The sequence below is a fragment of the Macaca thibetana genome, chromosome 5, assembly GCF_024542745.1.
Source record: "Macaca thibetana thibetana isolate TM-01 chromosome 5, ASM2454274v1, whole genome shotgun sequence".
Classification (NCBI taxonomy): Eukaryota; Metazoa; Chordata; class Mammalia; order Primates; family Cercopithecidae; genus Macaca; species Macaca thibetana.
In genome coordinates, this window is record NC_065582.1 from 61,551,056 (window position 1) to 61,567,193 (window position 16,138).

The 16,138-nt window shown below is 41.0% G+C and overlaps 1 protein-coding gene across 15 annotated transcripts in view; it reads right to left on the reverse strand.

Annotated features, from left to right (window-relative positions):
• LARP1B (La ribonucleoprotein 1B) overlaps nt 1-16,138 on the reverse strand; it is a 156,657-nt gene that overhangs the window by 117,739 nt on the left and 22,780 nt on the right. For all 15 annotated transcript variants that reach the window (XM_050791526.1, XM_050791524.1, XM_050791523.1 and 12 more), the window contains exons 6-8: nt 9,201-9,344; nt 8,832-8,997; nt 2,824-2,968 (exon numbers count right to left, since the gene is read on the reverse strand). In XM_050791526.1, the coding sequence (XP_050647483.1) occupies nt 2,824-2,968; nt 8,832-8,997; nt 9,201-9,344 (455 nt within the window). The remainder of the gene's footprint in view (nt 1-2,823; nt 2,969-8,831; nt 8,998-9,200; nt 9,345-16,138) is intronic.

Consider the following 16,138-nt stretch of genomic DNA (forward strand, 5'->3'; position numbering starts at 1 on the left):
AGATCACACCACAGAACTCCAGCCTGGGCAACAGAGAGAGACTGTCTCAAAAAACAAACAAAAAAACACAATGAGAGGCCAGGTACGGTAGCTCACACCTGTAATCCCAGCACACTTTGGGAGGCCAAGGCAGATGGGTCGCCTGAAGGTCAGGAGTTTGAGACCAACCTGGCCAACATGGTGAAACCTCATCTCTATTAAAAATATAAAAAATTAGCTCAGCGTGGTGGCAGGTGCCTATAATCCCAGATACTTGGGAGGCTGAGGCAGGAGAACTGCTTGAACCCAGGAGGTGGAGGTTGCAGTGAGCCAAGATCATGGCATTGCACTCCACTCCAGCCTGGGCAACAAGAGCAAAACTGAAACTTTGTCCAAAAAAAAAAAAGCCCACGATGAGAAACCACTACATATCTATTATTCAAAAAACTGACAATATAAGCCATGATAAGACTGAGGAACAAGTCCCACACATAATGGTGGGAATACAAAATGGTAAAGTCACTTTAAACAATAGGTTGGCATTTTCTTATAAAGATAAGCATATACTTGCTATACTTTCCAGCAATCACAATACTATTTATCCAACAGAAAAATATATATATATATATCCCTATAAAGATCTTCATGCTTTACTCATACTCTCCAAAACCATAAACAATCTGAATGTACACCAACATGTGAATGGATGAACTGTGGTATATCCACACCATGGAATACTAGTCAGTAATATGAAAGAACAAACTAGTGCTACATGAAACATAGGTGAATCTCAAAAGCACTATACTAAGTGAAAAATCAGAAACAAAAGGCTACAACTTTTAAAATTTTATGATAGTCTGGAAAATGCAAAACTATAGAACTATAGGGATAAAAAGTAGACTAGTGGCCAGGCGTGGTGGCTCACATCTATAACTCCAACACTTTGGGAAGCCAAGGCAGGTGGATCACCTGAGGTCAGAAGTTCAAGACCAGCTGGCCAACATGGGGAAACCCTGTCTCTACTAAAAATACAAAAATTAGCTGGGTATGGTGGCACACTCCAGTTATCTCAGCTACTTGGGAGGCTGAGGCAGGAAAATCACTTGAATCCAAGATTGTGCCACTGCATTCCATATTGGGAAACAGAATAGGACTCTGTCTCAAAAAAAAAAAAACAGATTAGTGATTGTGGTTACCAAGGGCTGTGTGTAGGGAAAGAAACTGGTTAGAAAAAAAAAAAAAGGGCCGGGCGCGGTTGCTCAAGTCTGTAATCCCAGCACTTTGGGAGGCCAAAACAGGCGGATCACGAGGTCAGGAGATCGAGACCATCTTGGCTAACACGGTGAAACCCCGTCTCTACTAAAAAATACAAAAAACTAGCCGGGCGAGGTGGCAGGCGCCTGTAGTCCCAGCTACTCGGGAGGCTGAGGCAGGAGAATGGCGTAAACCCAGGAGGCGGAGCTTGCAGTGAGCTGAGATCCGGCCACTGCACTCCAGTCTGGGCAACAGAGCAAGACTCCGTCTCAAAAAAAAAAAAAAAAAAAAAAAAAAAGATGTTGAAAGCATTTCTAGAAACAGGCCAGATGAGAGATTTTTTTTTTCCCCCAAAGTGCTGGGATTACAGGCATGAGCCACCATGCCCAGCCAGAAGGACTATTTTAAATTAGCCTTTCAATAAGTGGGAACGGCTGGGCATGATGGCTCACACCTGCAATCCCAGTATTTTGGGAGACGGAGGTGGGTGGATCATGAGGTCAGGAGTTTGAGACCAGCCTGGCCAAGATAGTGACGCCAAGTCTAAAATACAAAAAGTAGCCAGGCATGATGGTGCGTGCCTGTAGTCCCAGCTACTCAGGAGGCTGAGGCAGCAAAATCGCTTGAACCCGGGAGGTGGAGGTTGTGGTGAGCCGAGATCATGCCACTGCACGCCAGCCTGGGCAACAGAGTGAGACTGTCTGAAAAAAATATATATATTATATATTTATATACATAATAATAAATATATATATTATATATTTATATACATAATAATAAATATATATATTATATATTTATATACATAATAATAAATATATATTATATATATATATACATAATAATAATATATATTATATATATTATATATTTATATACATAATAAATATATATTTATATATACATAATAATAAATATATATATATACATAATAATAAATATATATTATATATTTATATACATAATAATATATATATATATTTATATACTATAATAATAAATATATATATTTATATACTATAATAATAAATATATATATATATATTTATACTATAATAATAAATATATTATATATTTTATATAATATATATATTTATATATAAATAGATATTATATATTTATATATAAATAGATATTATATACTTTTTTATATAGATATTATATATTTATATATAAAAATATATAGGGGAACACATGCTTTTTTACAGTAACCTAAAGAAATTTTTGTTTGATTGTGTTGTTGCACTCTATCGCCCAGGCGTGAGCCACCATGCCCAGCCCTGAAGAAGTTTTAAGGACCAAGAATGTTCAAAAGGGTTCAAGTTTGAAGGATCAGGTTTAAAATAGGTTGACTAATTGAGGGGAAGGGGAAGGAGAAAATATGTAGTAACAACATTAGCAATACTTTCAGGGGTTTCCAAGGTTAGACATTTATGAAGGTTTTACAAAACAGAAAAACGTCATGGAACGCTGTCTGAGCCTCAAGCAACTACAGATTGTCTGTTTTTAATACTCTGTTTTTTAGAGAAGTTTTAGGTACAAAGGAAATTTGAGTGGAAAGTACAAACTGTTCTTCAAATGAGCAATTACCTCCAAGATGAGATTAAGGTTTGTAGTGAGAGCCTGAACACGCTGAAAACCAGCAATCAGGGAAATAGGCAAGAAACCTTGTTCATCCATCTTTCCCCGAAGAAAGAAGTCTCGTTCCAAATTTTCTACACTGAAGTAATATTCACTGAAAAGAGAAATTAGAATTTCATCCATTTATTCAGTAGAAAATAAATATTTCTATTGCTCGCACACTAACTGTGAAAACCAATCATTAACATGAAAGTATTGTAATTTGGCTAACAATATGTATAGGTCTAATACAACATAGATAGGGTAAACATATAAGATAGCAAAAAACCCTACTGAATTAATTTCTCTTATACTTAAAATACTGATTTTCCAAAAAATTAATAACTTCTATTTAGATCAGCTTCACTAAATATAAAGAATTAAGCTGCTCATTTTACTTTAAGATAGTTCAATAATTGATTTTAATGAGTTAATTAGATGAAAATCTTTACAAAGCCACTTCTACTTGCTTCATTTAAGTATTAGATAACAAAGCTAATCACATGTTAGCATAATGCCTGCCAATTTTTTCCCAGTCACTGAGAAGAATGGTATACTGGAAGTATCCTTTGTCAAATTCGCATACAGAAAAGTAGTTCGTTTTGTTTTCTAAATTGACAAAGTACTGACATGTTTAACACTTCTGAAGCCTAGTAACCAGCACAACGCTTAGTTAAAAACTTAGTGAACATGGCCAGGCGGGGTAGCTCATGACTGTAATCCCAGCACTTGGGGAGGCTGAGACGGGCAGATCACCTGAGGTCGGGAGTTCAAGACCAGCCTGACCAACATGGAGAAAACCTGTCTCCACTAAAAATACAAAATTAGCCGGGTGTGGTAGTACATGCCTGTAATCCCAGCTACTCAGGAGGCTGAGGCAGGAGAATCCCTTGAACCCGGGAGGCAAATGTTGCAGTGAGCCAAGATCACGCCATTGCACTCAAGCCTGGGCAACAAGAGCAAAACTCCGTCTCAAAAAAAAAAAAACTTAGTGAACACACAGGCATATGTGCACATATATATTTTGAATGATTCAAGTCCTCCATGCTTCTTTCTTTGATAGACGGACTATAAGATATTAAGGGTGGCCCGGTGAGGTGGCTCATGCCTGTAATCCCAGCACCTTCAGAGGCCAAGGCAGGTGGATCGCTTGAGGTCAGGAGTTTAAGACCAGCCTAACCAATATGGGGAAACCCCATCTCTACTAAAATACAAAAACTAGCTGGCCATGGTGGCAGGTGCCTGTAATCCCAGCTACTCGGGAGGCTGAGGCAGGAGAACTGACTGTACCCGGGAGGCAGAGGTTGCAGTGAACAGGGACCGTGCCACTATACTCCAGCCCGGGCGACAGAGCAAGACTGTCTAAAAATAATAATAAAAGACATTAGCTGGCCGTGGTGGCTCACGCCTATAATCCCAGCACTTTGGGAGGCTGAGGTGGGCGGATCACAAGGTCAGGAGATCAAGACCATCCTTGGCTGACACAGTGAAACTCCATCTCTACTAAAAATACAAAACACTAGCCAGGCGTGGTGGTGGGAGCCTGTAGTCCCAGCTACTCGGGAGGCTGAGGCAGGAGAATGGCATGAACCTGGGAGGCAGAGCTTGCAGTGAGCCGAGATTACACCACTGCACTCTAGCCTGGGCAACAGAGCCAGACTCCATCTCAAAAAACAAAAAAAAAACCAGAAAAGACATTAAGTTATCACAGAATACAGCTAAAGAAGGAATATCCTTGACACCATGAGGCACATGGAGGCAAAAATATAGAAAATGATTAGATGTCTTATCTTCTCTTGAAAAACACAAACTGGCGGGGCGTGGTGGCTCAAGCCTGTAATCCCAGCACTTTGGGAGGCCGAGACGGGCGGATCACGAGGTCAGGAGATCGAGAGACCATCCTAGCTAACACAGTGAAACCCCGTCTCTACTAAAAAATACAAAAAAACTAGCTGGGCAAGGTGGCGGGCACCTGTAGTCCCAGCTACTCGGGAGGCTGAGGCAGGAGAATGGCATAAACCAGGGAGGCAGAGCTTGCAGTGAGCTGAGATCCGGCCAATGCACTCCAGCCTGGGCAACCGAGTGAGACTCCATCTCAAAAAAAAGAGAAAGAAAAACACAAACCCACTTAACCTTTCTGAAAGAAGTATAAATGGATGAACATCAATGATGATGGGGCCTACAGTTTAATAATCCCACACTATTTCCAAATCACAGAGAAAGTTTTCAAACATGGTGTACAAGTTATGGGAAAACAAACCAGCTCACATTTTGGGGTATAAAACTCAGTGACTAAAGATGCTCTTGAAGTATACGGACCAAATTCTATCTTTGAAAAAAAGGCATCATAACTGAAAACTGGTTTTCAGCTATCTTTTACACAAGGGGAAGAAAATAAATCAACTTATTTTAAGAATGTAAATATCCAAATTTTCCTTTAATAGTTTGACATTTATCCAATTGTCAGAGTGCAAAACTCTCTCAAAGACTACTGAAATACTACTGACATCTCAGTAACACTAGTAAATCATTTACTCTTTTTTTTGAGATGGAGTTTCACTCTTATTGCCCAGGCTGGAGTGCAATGGCATGATCTCGACTCACTGCAGCCTCCACCTCACAGGTTCAAGCAATTATCCTGCCTCACTCTCCTGAGTAGCTGGGACTACAGGCGTGTGCCACCTTGCCCGGCTAATTTTTGTATTCTTAGTAGAGACAGGGTTTCACTATGTTGGCTAGCCTGGTCTCGAACTCCTGACCTCAGATGATCCACTTGTCTTGACCTCCCAAAGTGCTGGGATTACAGGAGTGAGCCACCTCGTCCTGGCCTCATTTACTCTTTTTAAACACTGAAGGAAAAAATCTAAGTCTTAAAGAAATGAATATTCTGATGGTTGTTACGCCTTAAAAGCCTTATTCATAATGTCTGGCATGTGGTAGATACATAATACATGTGTTAAAATTCTAAAATTTCAGGCAGGGCGCAGTGGCTCATGCCTGTCATTTCTACATTTTGGGAGGCCATGGCAGACGGATCACCTGAGGTCAAGAATCCGAGACCAGCCTGACCAACATGGTGAAACCCCAACTTTACTAAACATACAAAATTAGTCGGGCATGGTGTTGCATGCCTGTAATCCCAGCTACTTGGGAGGCTGAGGCAGGAGAATCGCTTGGACCTTGGAGGCGGAGGTTGCAGTGAGCTGAGATTGCACCATTGCATTCCAGCCTGGTTGACAACAGCAAAACTCCATCTCAAAAGAAAAAAAAAAATTCGAAAATTTCAGACATTAAGACATTTGATTCAGTCACAAGTTACAAATGGTCTTAGCTGTGAGATGTGAACTTCCCTAAATCAATAATAAACTGTCCCAGCCAGGCATGGTGGCTCACGCCTATAATCCCAGAACTTTGGGAGGCTGAGATGGGTGGATCACTTTGAGCTCGGGCATCCGAGACCAGCCGGGGGAACATGGCAAAACCCTGTCTATAATAAAAATACAAAAATTAGCTGGGCACAGTGTCACGTGCCCGTAATCCCAGCTATTCGAGAGGCTAAGGTAGGAGAATTGCTTGAACCCAGGAGGCGGAGGTTGAGGTGAGCTGAGATTGCACTGCTGTACTCCATCCTGGGTGACAGAGTGAGACAATGCCTCAACAAAAAAAAAAAAAGAAAAAAGAAAAAAGGAACAAATCTGTCATCTCTCAGTGCCAAAAGAGATTATCACAGCTAGAAATAATCAAGATCTTTACATTTTAATGCTGATATCACAAACAATTAATACAAATTTTCACTTAAAATGTTAAAAACAAGTAGGCCAGGCACGGTGGCTCACGCCTGTAATCCCAGCACTTTGGGAGGCCGAGGAGGGCAGATCACAAGGTCAGGAGTTAGAGACCAGCCTGACCAGAAAGATGAAACCCCGTCTCTACTAAAAATACAAAAATTAGCTGGGCGTGGTGGCATATGCCTGTAATCACAGCTGCTCGGGAGGCTGAGGCAGGAGAATCACTGGAACCCGGGAGGCGGACGTTGCAGTGAGCCGAGATCGTGCCATTGCACTCCAGCCTGCACAATAAGAGCAAAACTTCGTCTCAAAAAAAAAGTTTAAAAAAAAGACCTTCAACCATTTTGAATACTTTTAGGCCTCATACTTTACAATTCATTTTGCATCATTTTTCCACAGGTGTCAGGAAAACTTTTGGTGACTTCTCAAAAAGAAAATCAAAATCTTAATCAATCAGCCTATCTATATATTAGAAACCAAATAATACAAAGTAAAAAGCACGACTCCTTCAAAGCCAGATCTCCACTAATCAAATAATGGTAATAATAACAAGCCACACTAAACCTAGTGCTCTACTAACATTTGCCAAAATCCCTACTGCTAGATCAACCAAAAAAAGAGGCATAACCAATGCCATGTCTGACATTTTGCTCAGTGTCCTAGGGACATCATCAAGTCCTACCTTAGAGGTTCTGGATTCTACACTGCATGATCAGAAATTTTGTCAACACTGAAGTAGCTCTGCTCCTCCCTCACTTGTATGAGCACTGGAGGCCGATTATCCTGACGTGGAGTTGCATGTCCACTGTCAGGTCTCAGAAGGGGCTTGGCAGCAAAAGTTACAAAAAAGACAGTAATAGTGGTATGAAGTTGACAGCCACATGTCAAGCACTTTCTGCCCATAAAAAGGCCCTTTTCTTCAGTGTTTGCATCAACTGTAACAAAAGAAGCAAGAACAAAATAAACAAGTTGCTCCACACTGTAAGCAAATTGGATCCACCATGAAGGCAACCCAGGAAGGTGCCTGGCTGATGACGATAAAGAAATTTTCTAGTAACAGAGTAGAGTCTATTTTATTTTGGAAAAATAGATGATTCTAAAATGCTTATGCCCTTTCAAAAATAGCCCTTTTCCTTCACCTTGTAAGGAGAGAAAAATTTCAAGTTTTAACAAATTGGTTGTGCAAACTGCTTGGCAACATTTTTCTCTTGCCTATAAATAAGCAAAATATCCTATACAATACTAATATGCATAGGGTTTGTTTTTCCTTTCAGAAAATAGAGCTGATATTCTCCTGACTTCACATTCAGTACCCAAAAAGCAACTACTATGAGAACTAGAGTAAGAAGTCTGAACTAACATATAAGGTAGTCCCCATTTAATTACATGTCACAAAGAAAAACTCAGAAGATAAAAAAAAAATTTAGAATTCAGAAGTCAATTGCTAAGAAGAAAATTAAAAGATACTACCATTCTTTGTTATTTACATTCATTTGCAAATTCTAATATAAATACCTACTGGCAAATAATAAGCCAAATTTTACTTGTTCAATTTCAAGTATATATAGAGAAGCTTTACAGTCTTATATTTATTCATATTATGCAATAACATTTTACCTAATCTCCTTTAAGGAGAAAAATATCTAAATAGTATAGAAGCCAGGAGACATATAAACAACATAAACCAAATACAAAATTTTTCAAATACCTATTTTAATCATATTCCCTAAAAATATATAATCAAAATAATTGTTAACATTTTCCAACCTTTACTAATAAGTAGCTTTAAGAATGTTATAACAGGCCAGGCATGGTAGCTCACACCTATAATCCCAGCACTTTGAGAGGCCAAGGTGGGCAGATCAGCTGAGGCCGGGAGTTCAATACCAGCCTGGCCAACATGGCAAAACCCGTTCTCTACCAAAACCACAAAAATTAGCCAGGTGTGGTGGCATGTGCCTGTAATCCCAACTACCCAGGAGGCTGAGGAACGATAATCACTTGAACCCGGGAAGCAGAGGCTGCATTGAGCCAAGATCATACCACTACACTCCAGCCTGGGCAACAGAGAGAGACTCTGTTTCAAAAAAAAAAAAAAAAAGTTATAACATATTCATTATCAGTAACATTAAAGTTTGATATTGCCACAGATTTTGCTATCCCATCTGCTTACATCAAACATCCACTTACATTTGACGCTTAATATACTCTTTAAGCAATGCTTCTTCCACAGGATACACCTGTACACCTGTACCATCATCATAGTAATACATCATACTGGTATTAAGTTCTGTTTGAAATGGTTGATCAGTCCTTTCACCATGTTCTTGATAACCATATGAATAATCAAAGTTCACTTGATGTGAATAAAGAAAAAGAAAGGTAATCACATATTAGAAAAAAAATAGTTACTATGGATAAAGTGAAGAACTTCAAAGGTTAACAAACATAAAATCATCTATTACCGAACAAAGAAAATTAGTTAAAACATAATAGAGGATAGTTGCTCTATTTTTTTCAAAGTTTATCTAATTTAACAAAACAAAAATTATGTCATACATCGAGGATTTCCTCTGCCTCGTCCTCTTCCCCGTCCTCGGCCTCTTCCTCGACCTCTAAAGGAACCTCGGATATTACCACCCTCACTTCTCACACTGGAAACTTCATCTTGATCATCTCTTTTTTCTCTATCTCGCCTCCAACCTTTTAAAAATAAAAATATTTTTATATACTTCGATTTGCCAAGTAAAATAACATGATTGTCTTTATGAAAACATAGTAGCCACCTTCTTCCACTTTGTCACTAATTAACAGTAGCCAGGCATTTTTCAGATGGATACAAACTGAAGAGATCCAACAAGAATTTATCAAAAATATCTCTAGCATAAAACAGAGCCTAAAAAGTATTGGCATATGAAGAATACATTCTTTTTTTTTTTTGAGACGGAGTCTAGCTCTGTCGCCCAGGCTGGAGTGCAGTGGCTGATCTCAGCTCACTGCAAGCTCCGCCTCCCGGGTTTACGCCATTCTCCTGCCTCAGCCTCCCGAGTAGCTGGGACTACAGGCGCCCGCCACCTCGCCCGGCTAATTTTTTTTGCATTTTTTAGTAGAGATGGGGTTTCACTGGGTTAGCCAGGATGGTCTCGATCTCCTGACCTCGTGATCCGCCCATCTCGGCCTCCCAAAGTGCTGGGATTACAGGCTTGAGCCACCGCGCCCGGCCGTGAAGAATACATTCTAACAAGTAAAATCACATATTAGAAAGATAAAGAGATAATTTTATTAAGATTGTGCTGATAAAGATTCAAGAAATTTCAAGACTACTAATTTGTACTATATAAAACTCCTAAAAAACACTTCTCACAAAATATTTAAGGATGGTTCTATTTAAGTAAATGACATTCCTTATAAAGTAAAAAGGAAATGAAAACACAAAACAAATTGAGAAAAGATATCTGAAGCGAAATATAGAAATTCTATCTAGAGTACATGTAAGAACCATACCACTCTCTCTCACGCAACACACACACACACACACACAACCACTCAATGGGGAAAATATCTAAAATACAAGCAGGGCAAAAAAATGCAAGTGGACAATAAATACTGAAAACGCTGCCTACCAATGAGTCAATAATCATACAAGTCCGGGCACAGTGGCTCAGGCCGGTAATCCCAGTACTCTGGGAGGCCGAGGTGGCGGATCAACTGAGGTCAGGAGCTGGAGACCAGCCTGGCCGACATAGTGAAATACCACCTATACTAAAAATACAAAAATTAGCCGGGCGCCGTAGCACACACCTGTAATCCCAGCTACTCCAGAGGCTGAGGGAGGAGAATCACTTGAACTCGGGAGGCAGGGGTTGCAGTGAGCCAAGATTGTACCACTGCACTCCAGCCTGGGCTACAGAGCGAGATTCCCTCTCAAAAAAAAAAAAGAAATCATAAAAACAGGCCCGGTGTGGTGGCTCATGCTTGTAATACCAGCACTTTGGTAGGCTGAGACGGGCAAACTGCTTGAACTCAGGAGTTCAAGACCAGCTTGGGAAACATGGCAAAATCCTGTCTCTACCAAAAATATAAAAAATTAGCCGGGCGTGGTGGTGGAGTGCCAGTAATCCCAGCTACTTGGTAGGCTGAGGCAGAAAAACTGTTTGAACCTGGGAGGCGGAGGTTGCAGTGAGCCAACACCCTGCCACTGCACTCCAGCCTGGGCAACGGAACAAGACTCCATCTTAGAATTAAAAAAAAAGAAAAAAGAAAACAGTGCTCAGCCTTACTGACTATAAGAAATGCTAATTAAGACAATGAAAGGTTCTTTACCCCAGTACAACAAATATTTTAATGTCTCTAATATGAAACATGGACAAAGTTTAAAAAGGTTTAACATTAGCCAGGTATGGTGGCTCACACCTGTAATCTCAGTACTTTGGGAGGCTGAGGGGGGCCAATCACTTCAGGTCAGGAGTTTGAGACCAGCCTTGCCAACATGGCGAAACCCCATCTCTACTAAAAATACAAAAATTAGCCAGGCATGGTGGTGGCGCCTGTAATCCCAGCTACTTGGGAGGCTGAGGCAGGAGAATCACTTGAACCTGGGAGGCAGAGGTTACAGAGATCTCGCCGCTGCACTCTAGCCTAGGTAACAGAGTGAGACTCTGTCTCAAAAAAACAGGTAGAACATTCGTATATTGCTAATAAGGTTGAAAACAGGTATATCTACTTTGAAAATCAACTTGGAATAATCTAATTAATGTGAAGATATGCAAATCCTAGAGAAAAGGTTTTACAACCTTAGCACTTTAGACTTTGGTGTGGGGGCCTGTTCTGTGGACTACAGGATGTTTGGCATTATCCATGACCACCACCTACTAGATGCCAGTAGCACCCACTCACTCCCTCAGTTGTGACAACCCGTAACAAATATCTCCAATGTCAAATGACTCTATGGGGAAAAAAAAATCACCCTCACTGAGAACATTACCCTAGATTCCATAGTTCCGTCCTCAATGCTTAGACCTAAAACAGTCTTTTTCTTTTTCTTTTTTTTTTTTTTTTTTTTTTTTTTTTGAGACGGAGTCTCGCTCTGTCGCCCAGGCTGGAGTGCAGTGGCGCGATCTCGGCTCACTGCAAGCTCCGCCTCCTGGGTTCACGCCATTCTCCTGCCTCAGCCTCCCGAGTAGCTGGGACTACAGGCGCCCACAACCGCGCCCGGCTAATTTTTTGTATTTTTAGTACAGACGGGGTTTCACCGAGGTCTCGATCTCCTGACCTTGTGATCCGCCCGCCTCGGCCTCCCAAAGTGCTGGGATTACAGGCGTGAGCCACCGCGCCCGGCCAAAACAGTCTTTTTCAAACATTTCTCTTTTTTAAAAAATAGAGATGAGGTCTCACTATGTTGCCCAGGCTGGTCTTGAACTCCTGAGCTCAAGCGATCCACCCACCTCCCCCTCCCAAAGTGTTGGGATTATAGGCGTGCACCACCGTGCCCAGCCACTTTTTCAAACATTTCTGCCTTAATCTGTAAGTAAGCCTTATGTATTTCACACACAAGTACACTTACAAAAAAATTTATAATTTAAACACATATCATTTTAAAATTTACTATGTGAAGCACTCTAGGTTTTTAAAAACCTTATCATGAACCAATATACTGATTTCATAACCCACTCACAGACTATAGTCTGCAGTCTGAAAAAATTACCCTAGAGAGCCTCTTGTACTTGAGTGCTGGAAAACATGCATATTAAAATGTTCACGGTAGCACTTTAATATCAAAAAAACAAGAAACAATCCAAATACCCACCACCATTAGTACAGATTTTATCAAATAGTGAAACAGCCTTTCAGCAGGAAGAGAAAAGAAGACTTACAGTAATACAACCAACATGCATTAATCTAAAGAAAAGTAGGCTGGATTAAAAAAAAAAAAAATTCCTGCCAAAGAATGTTGATAAAGTCACATTGCACGGCGATTTCAAAACATGCAAGAAACCAATGCACTTAAGCTCATTTTTTCCGAAACAATGGGATGAAATTGCAGAGTGCACAACGGGAAGTTTAAAAGTAATAGTAACATATATTTCTTTTTTTCTTTTTTTTTTTTTTTGAGACGGAGTCTCGCGCTGTCACCCAGGCTGGAGTGCAGTGGCCGGATCTCAGCTCACTGCAAGCTCCGCCTCCCGGGTTCACGCCATTCTCCTGCCTCCGCCTCCCGAGTAGCTGGGACTACAGGCGTCCGCCACCTCGGCCGGCTAGTTTTTTGTATTTTTTAGTAGAGACGGGGTTTCACCGTGTTAACCAGGATGGTCTCGATCTCCTGACCTCGTGATCCGCCCGTCTCGGCCTCCCAAAGTGCTGGGATTACAGGCTTGAGCCACCGCGCCCGGCCAACATATATTTCTTAAACAGGGTGAGTTTCCACTGTTCATCATCATCACCATCCTCATCATTATTATTATTGATTTTACAGATGGGGTCTCACTCTGTCACCCAGACTGCAGTGGCATGATCATAGCTCACTGCAGCCTCGAACTCTTGGGCTCTCAAGCAATCCTCCTTACCTCAGCCTACCAAGTAGCTGGGACTACAGGTGAGTGCCACCATAGTCAGCTCATTATATGGTTGTTCTGTATAACTTTATATCTATTTTCTTGTATATTCAATATTTTTCTTTCTTTCTTTTTTTTTTTCTTTTTTGAGACGGAGTCTTGCTCTGTCGCCCGGGCTGGAGTGTAGTGGCGTGATCTCAGCTCACTGCAAGCTCCGCAGCCTGGGTTCCGGCCATTCTCCTGCCTCAGCCTCCCGAGTAGCTGGGACTACAGGCGCTCGCCACATCGCCCAGGTAGTTTTTTGTATTTTTTAGTAGAGACGGGGTTTCACCGTGTTAGCCAGGATGATCTCGATCTCCTGACCTCGTGATCCACCCGTCTTGGCCTCCCAAAGTGCTGGGATTACAGGATTGAGCCACCACGCCCGGCCGTATATTCAATATTTAATAAGAAAAAAATTAATGAAATTAGGAGTATCCATTACTTTTAGAATAAAAACTTAAAATGACATTTTGAAAAACAGTAGGAAAAAAGTCCATTTTGGTATAGACACGTTTTATACATACATACATATATATATGCACCCCTACACATGCATGATCATTGTGCATTACAGCCCCAAATTCCCAGGCTCAAGCAATCCTCCTACCTCAGCTTCCCAAGTAGCTGGGACTACAGGCTTGCACCATTGCATTTAGTTAAAGTTTTATAATTTAGAAGTCATATTTTGTGGACAATTGAGAAAAATTAATTGTTGACTAGATTTTAGATGGTACTAGGAAACTAGTGTGATTTTCTTAGATGATGCATTTTCTTAGGACATTAGTGATAAAGCGTCAACAGCTCCAAGTTACTTTCAAGGGATTCAGCAAACAAATGAATTAAATACAGAGAAATTATTAATCTAGATGGTGGCTAGACAGGTATTCACTGTACAATTCTTTCAATTTTTTGTATGTTTAAAGTTTTTCATAATACATTGGAAATTTTTTTTAATCAAAATATATTTACCTCCACACAAGTATATTTAAAATTTTTGAATGGCTATATTGTCTGTAAAATTTCCTCAGGCCTTTTTATCCATTCACAGGACATGACTTACCAGATTTCAGCAGAAAACTATAAAAACAAATGCTCATCCTATTGTTTCCACATATCCTCCTATCCTCTGCTTTCTGAAAATCTGAGCAAACCCCGTGAAAAAATGTATCTGGGTTGGATGTGTTGGATCACACCTGTAATCCCAGCACTTTGGGAGGCCGAGGGAGGCAGATCACCTGAGGTCAGGAGTTCGTGACCAGCCTGGCCCAACATGGTGAAACCCTGTCTCTACTAAAACTACAAAAAGTAGCCGGACACAGTGGTCCATACCTATAATCCCAGCTACTTGGGAGGCTGACGCAGGAGAATCCAGCCTGGGCAATACTGCGAGACTCCGTCTCAAAAAAAAAAGTATCTGGCCAGTATATTTAATGAAAGTAAAACCATTCAGTAAAAACTAATGGGCCGGGGTGCAGTGGCTCACACCTGTAATCCCAGCACTTTGGGAGGCAGTGAGCCAAGATCGCGCCACTGCACTCCAGCCTGGGCGACAGTGAGGCTTTGTCTCAAAAAAAAAAAAAAAAAAAAACACAAAGACTAATGGGATACTTTTTAATGGAATGATCAGCCTAACACCTGAGCTAACTCGATATTAACACAACTGAAAGTGAAATACACACAGTAGTATTCCAAGCAAAAAAAAAAAAAAAGCCTGAACCTAATCAACCTAGCTCTTTCTTATTGCCAGTTTTAAAAGGAACAGGCAGGCCGGGTACAGTGGCTCTCACACCTCTAATCCCAGCACTTTGGGAGGCTGATGCTGGAAGATCACTTGGGCCCAAGAGTTTGAGACCAGCCTGGGCAACATGGGGAAACCCCATCTCTACAAAAAATACAAAATTAGCCAGGTACGATTGTGCATGCCTGCAGTCCCAGCTACTGAGGAGGCTGAGACAGGAGAATTGCTTGAGCCTAGGAAGTGAAGGTTGCAGTGAGCCGAGATCATGCCATTGCACTTAGCCTGGGAGACAGAGTGAGACTCTGTCTCAAACAAAAAAAAAGGAACATGCAAATGCCAAAGAATACCATGACAAAGCGACCAGCACGGTGGCTCATGCTGTAATCCCAGCGCTTTGGGAGGCCGAGGAGGGCGGATCATGAGGTCAGAAGATCAAGACCATCCTGGCTAACATGGTGAAACTCCGTCTCTACTAAAAAATACAAAAAAATTAGCCAGGTGTGCTGGCGAGCGCCTGTAGTCCCAGCTACTCGGGAGACTGGGGCGTGATGTGGAGCTTGCAGTGAGCCAAGGTGGCGCCACTGCACTCCAGCCTGGGTGACAGGGCAAGACTCAGTCTCAAAAAAGAAAAAAAGAAAAAAAGAATACCATGACAAAGCAATCAGTCAAATCCAAAATACGGGAATTCCACTAGACATGGGACTTAACACATAGCAAAAAGAAAAAAAGTTGCTGATGAAAATGTAAAATGCTACAAAGTAGCCATTTCTTATAATGTTAAATACACAGCTACTATATGACCAATTCACTCACAGGCATTTGAGAAATACATACATTCAACACAAAGACTTGTAAACAACTATTCATCAGCGTTATTCAAAGTCCAAAAACTATAAACAAGCCACTTATCCATCAACAGATAAAAAGACGAAGGGCTATATGCATTCAACAGAATATTATTTGGCAATAAAGAGGGAGAAGCTGAGTGCAGTGGCTTAACTTTGTAATCCCAACACTTTGGGAGGCCGAGGCAGGAGAATCGCTTGAGACAAGGAGTTCAAGACCAGCCTGGGAAACACAGCAAGACTGTCTCTAAAGAAAACTTTTTATTTAATTAGCCGGGCATAGTGGCATGCACCTGTCATCCTAGCTACTCGGGAAGCTGA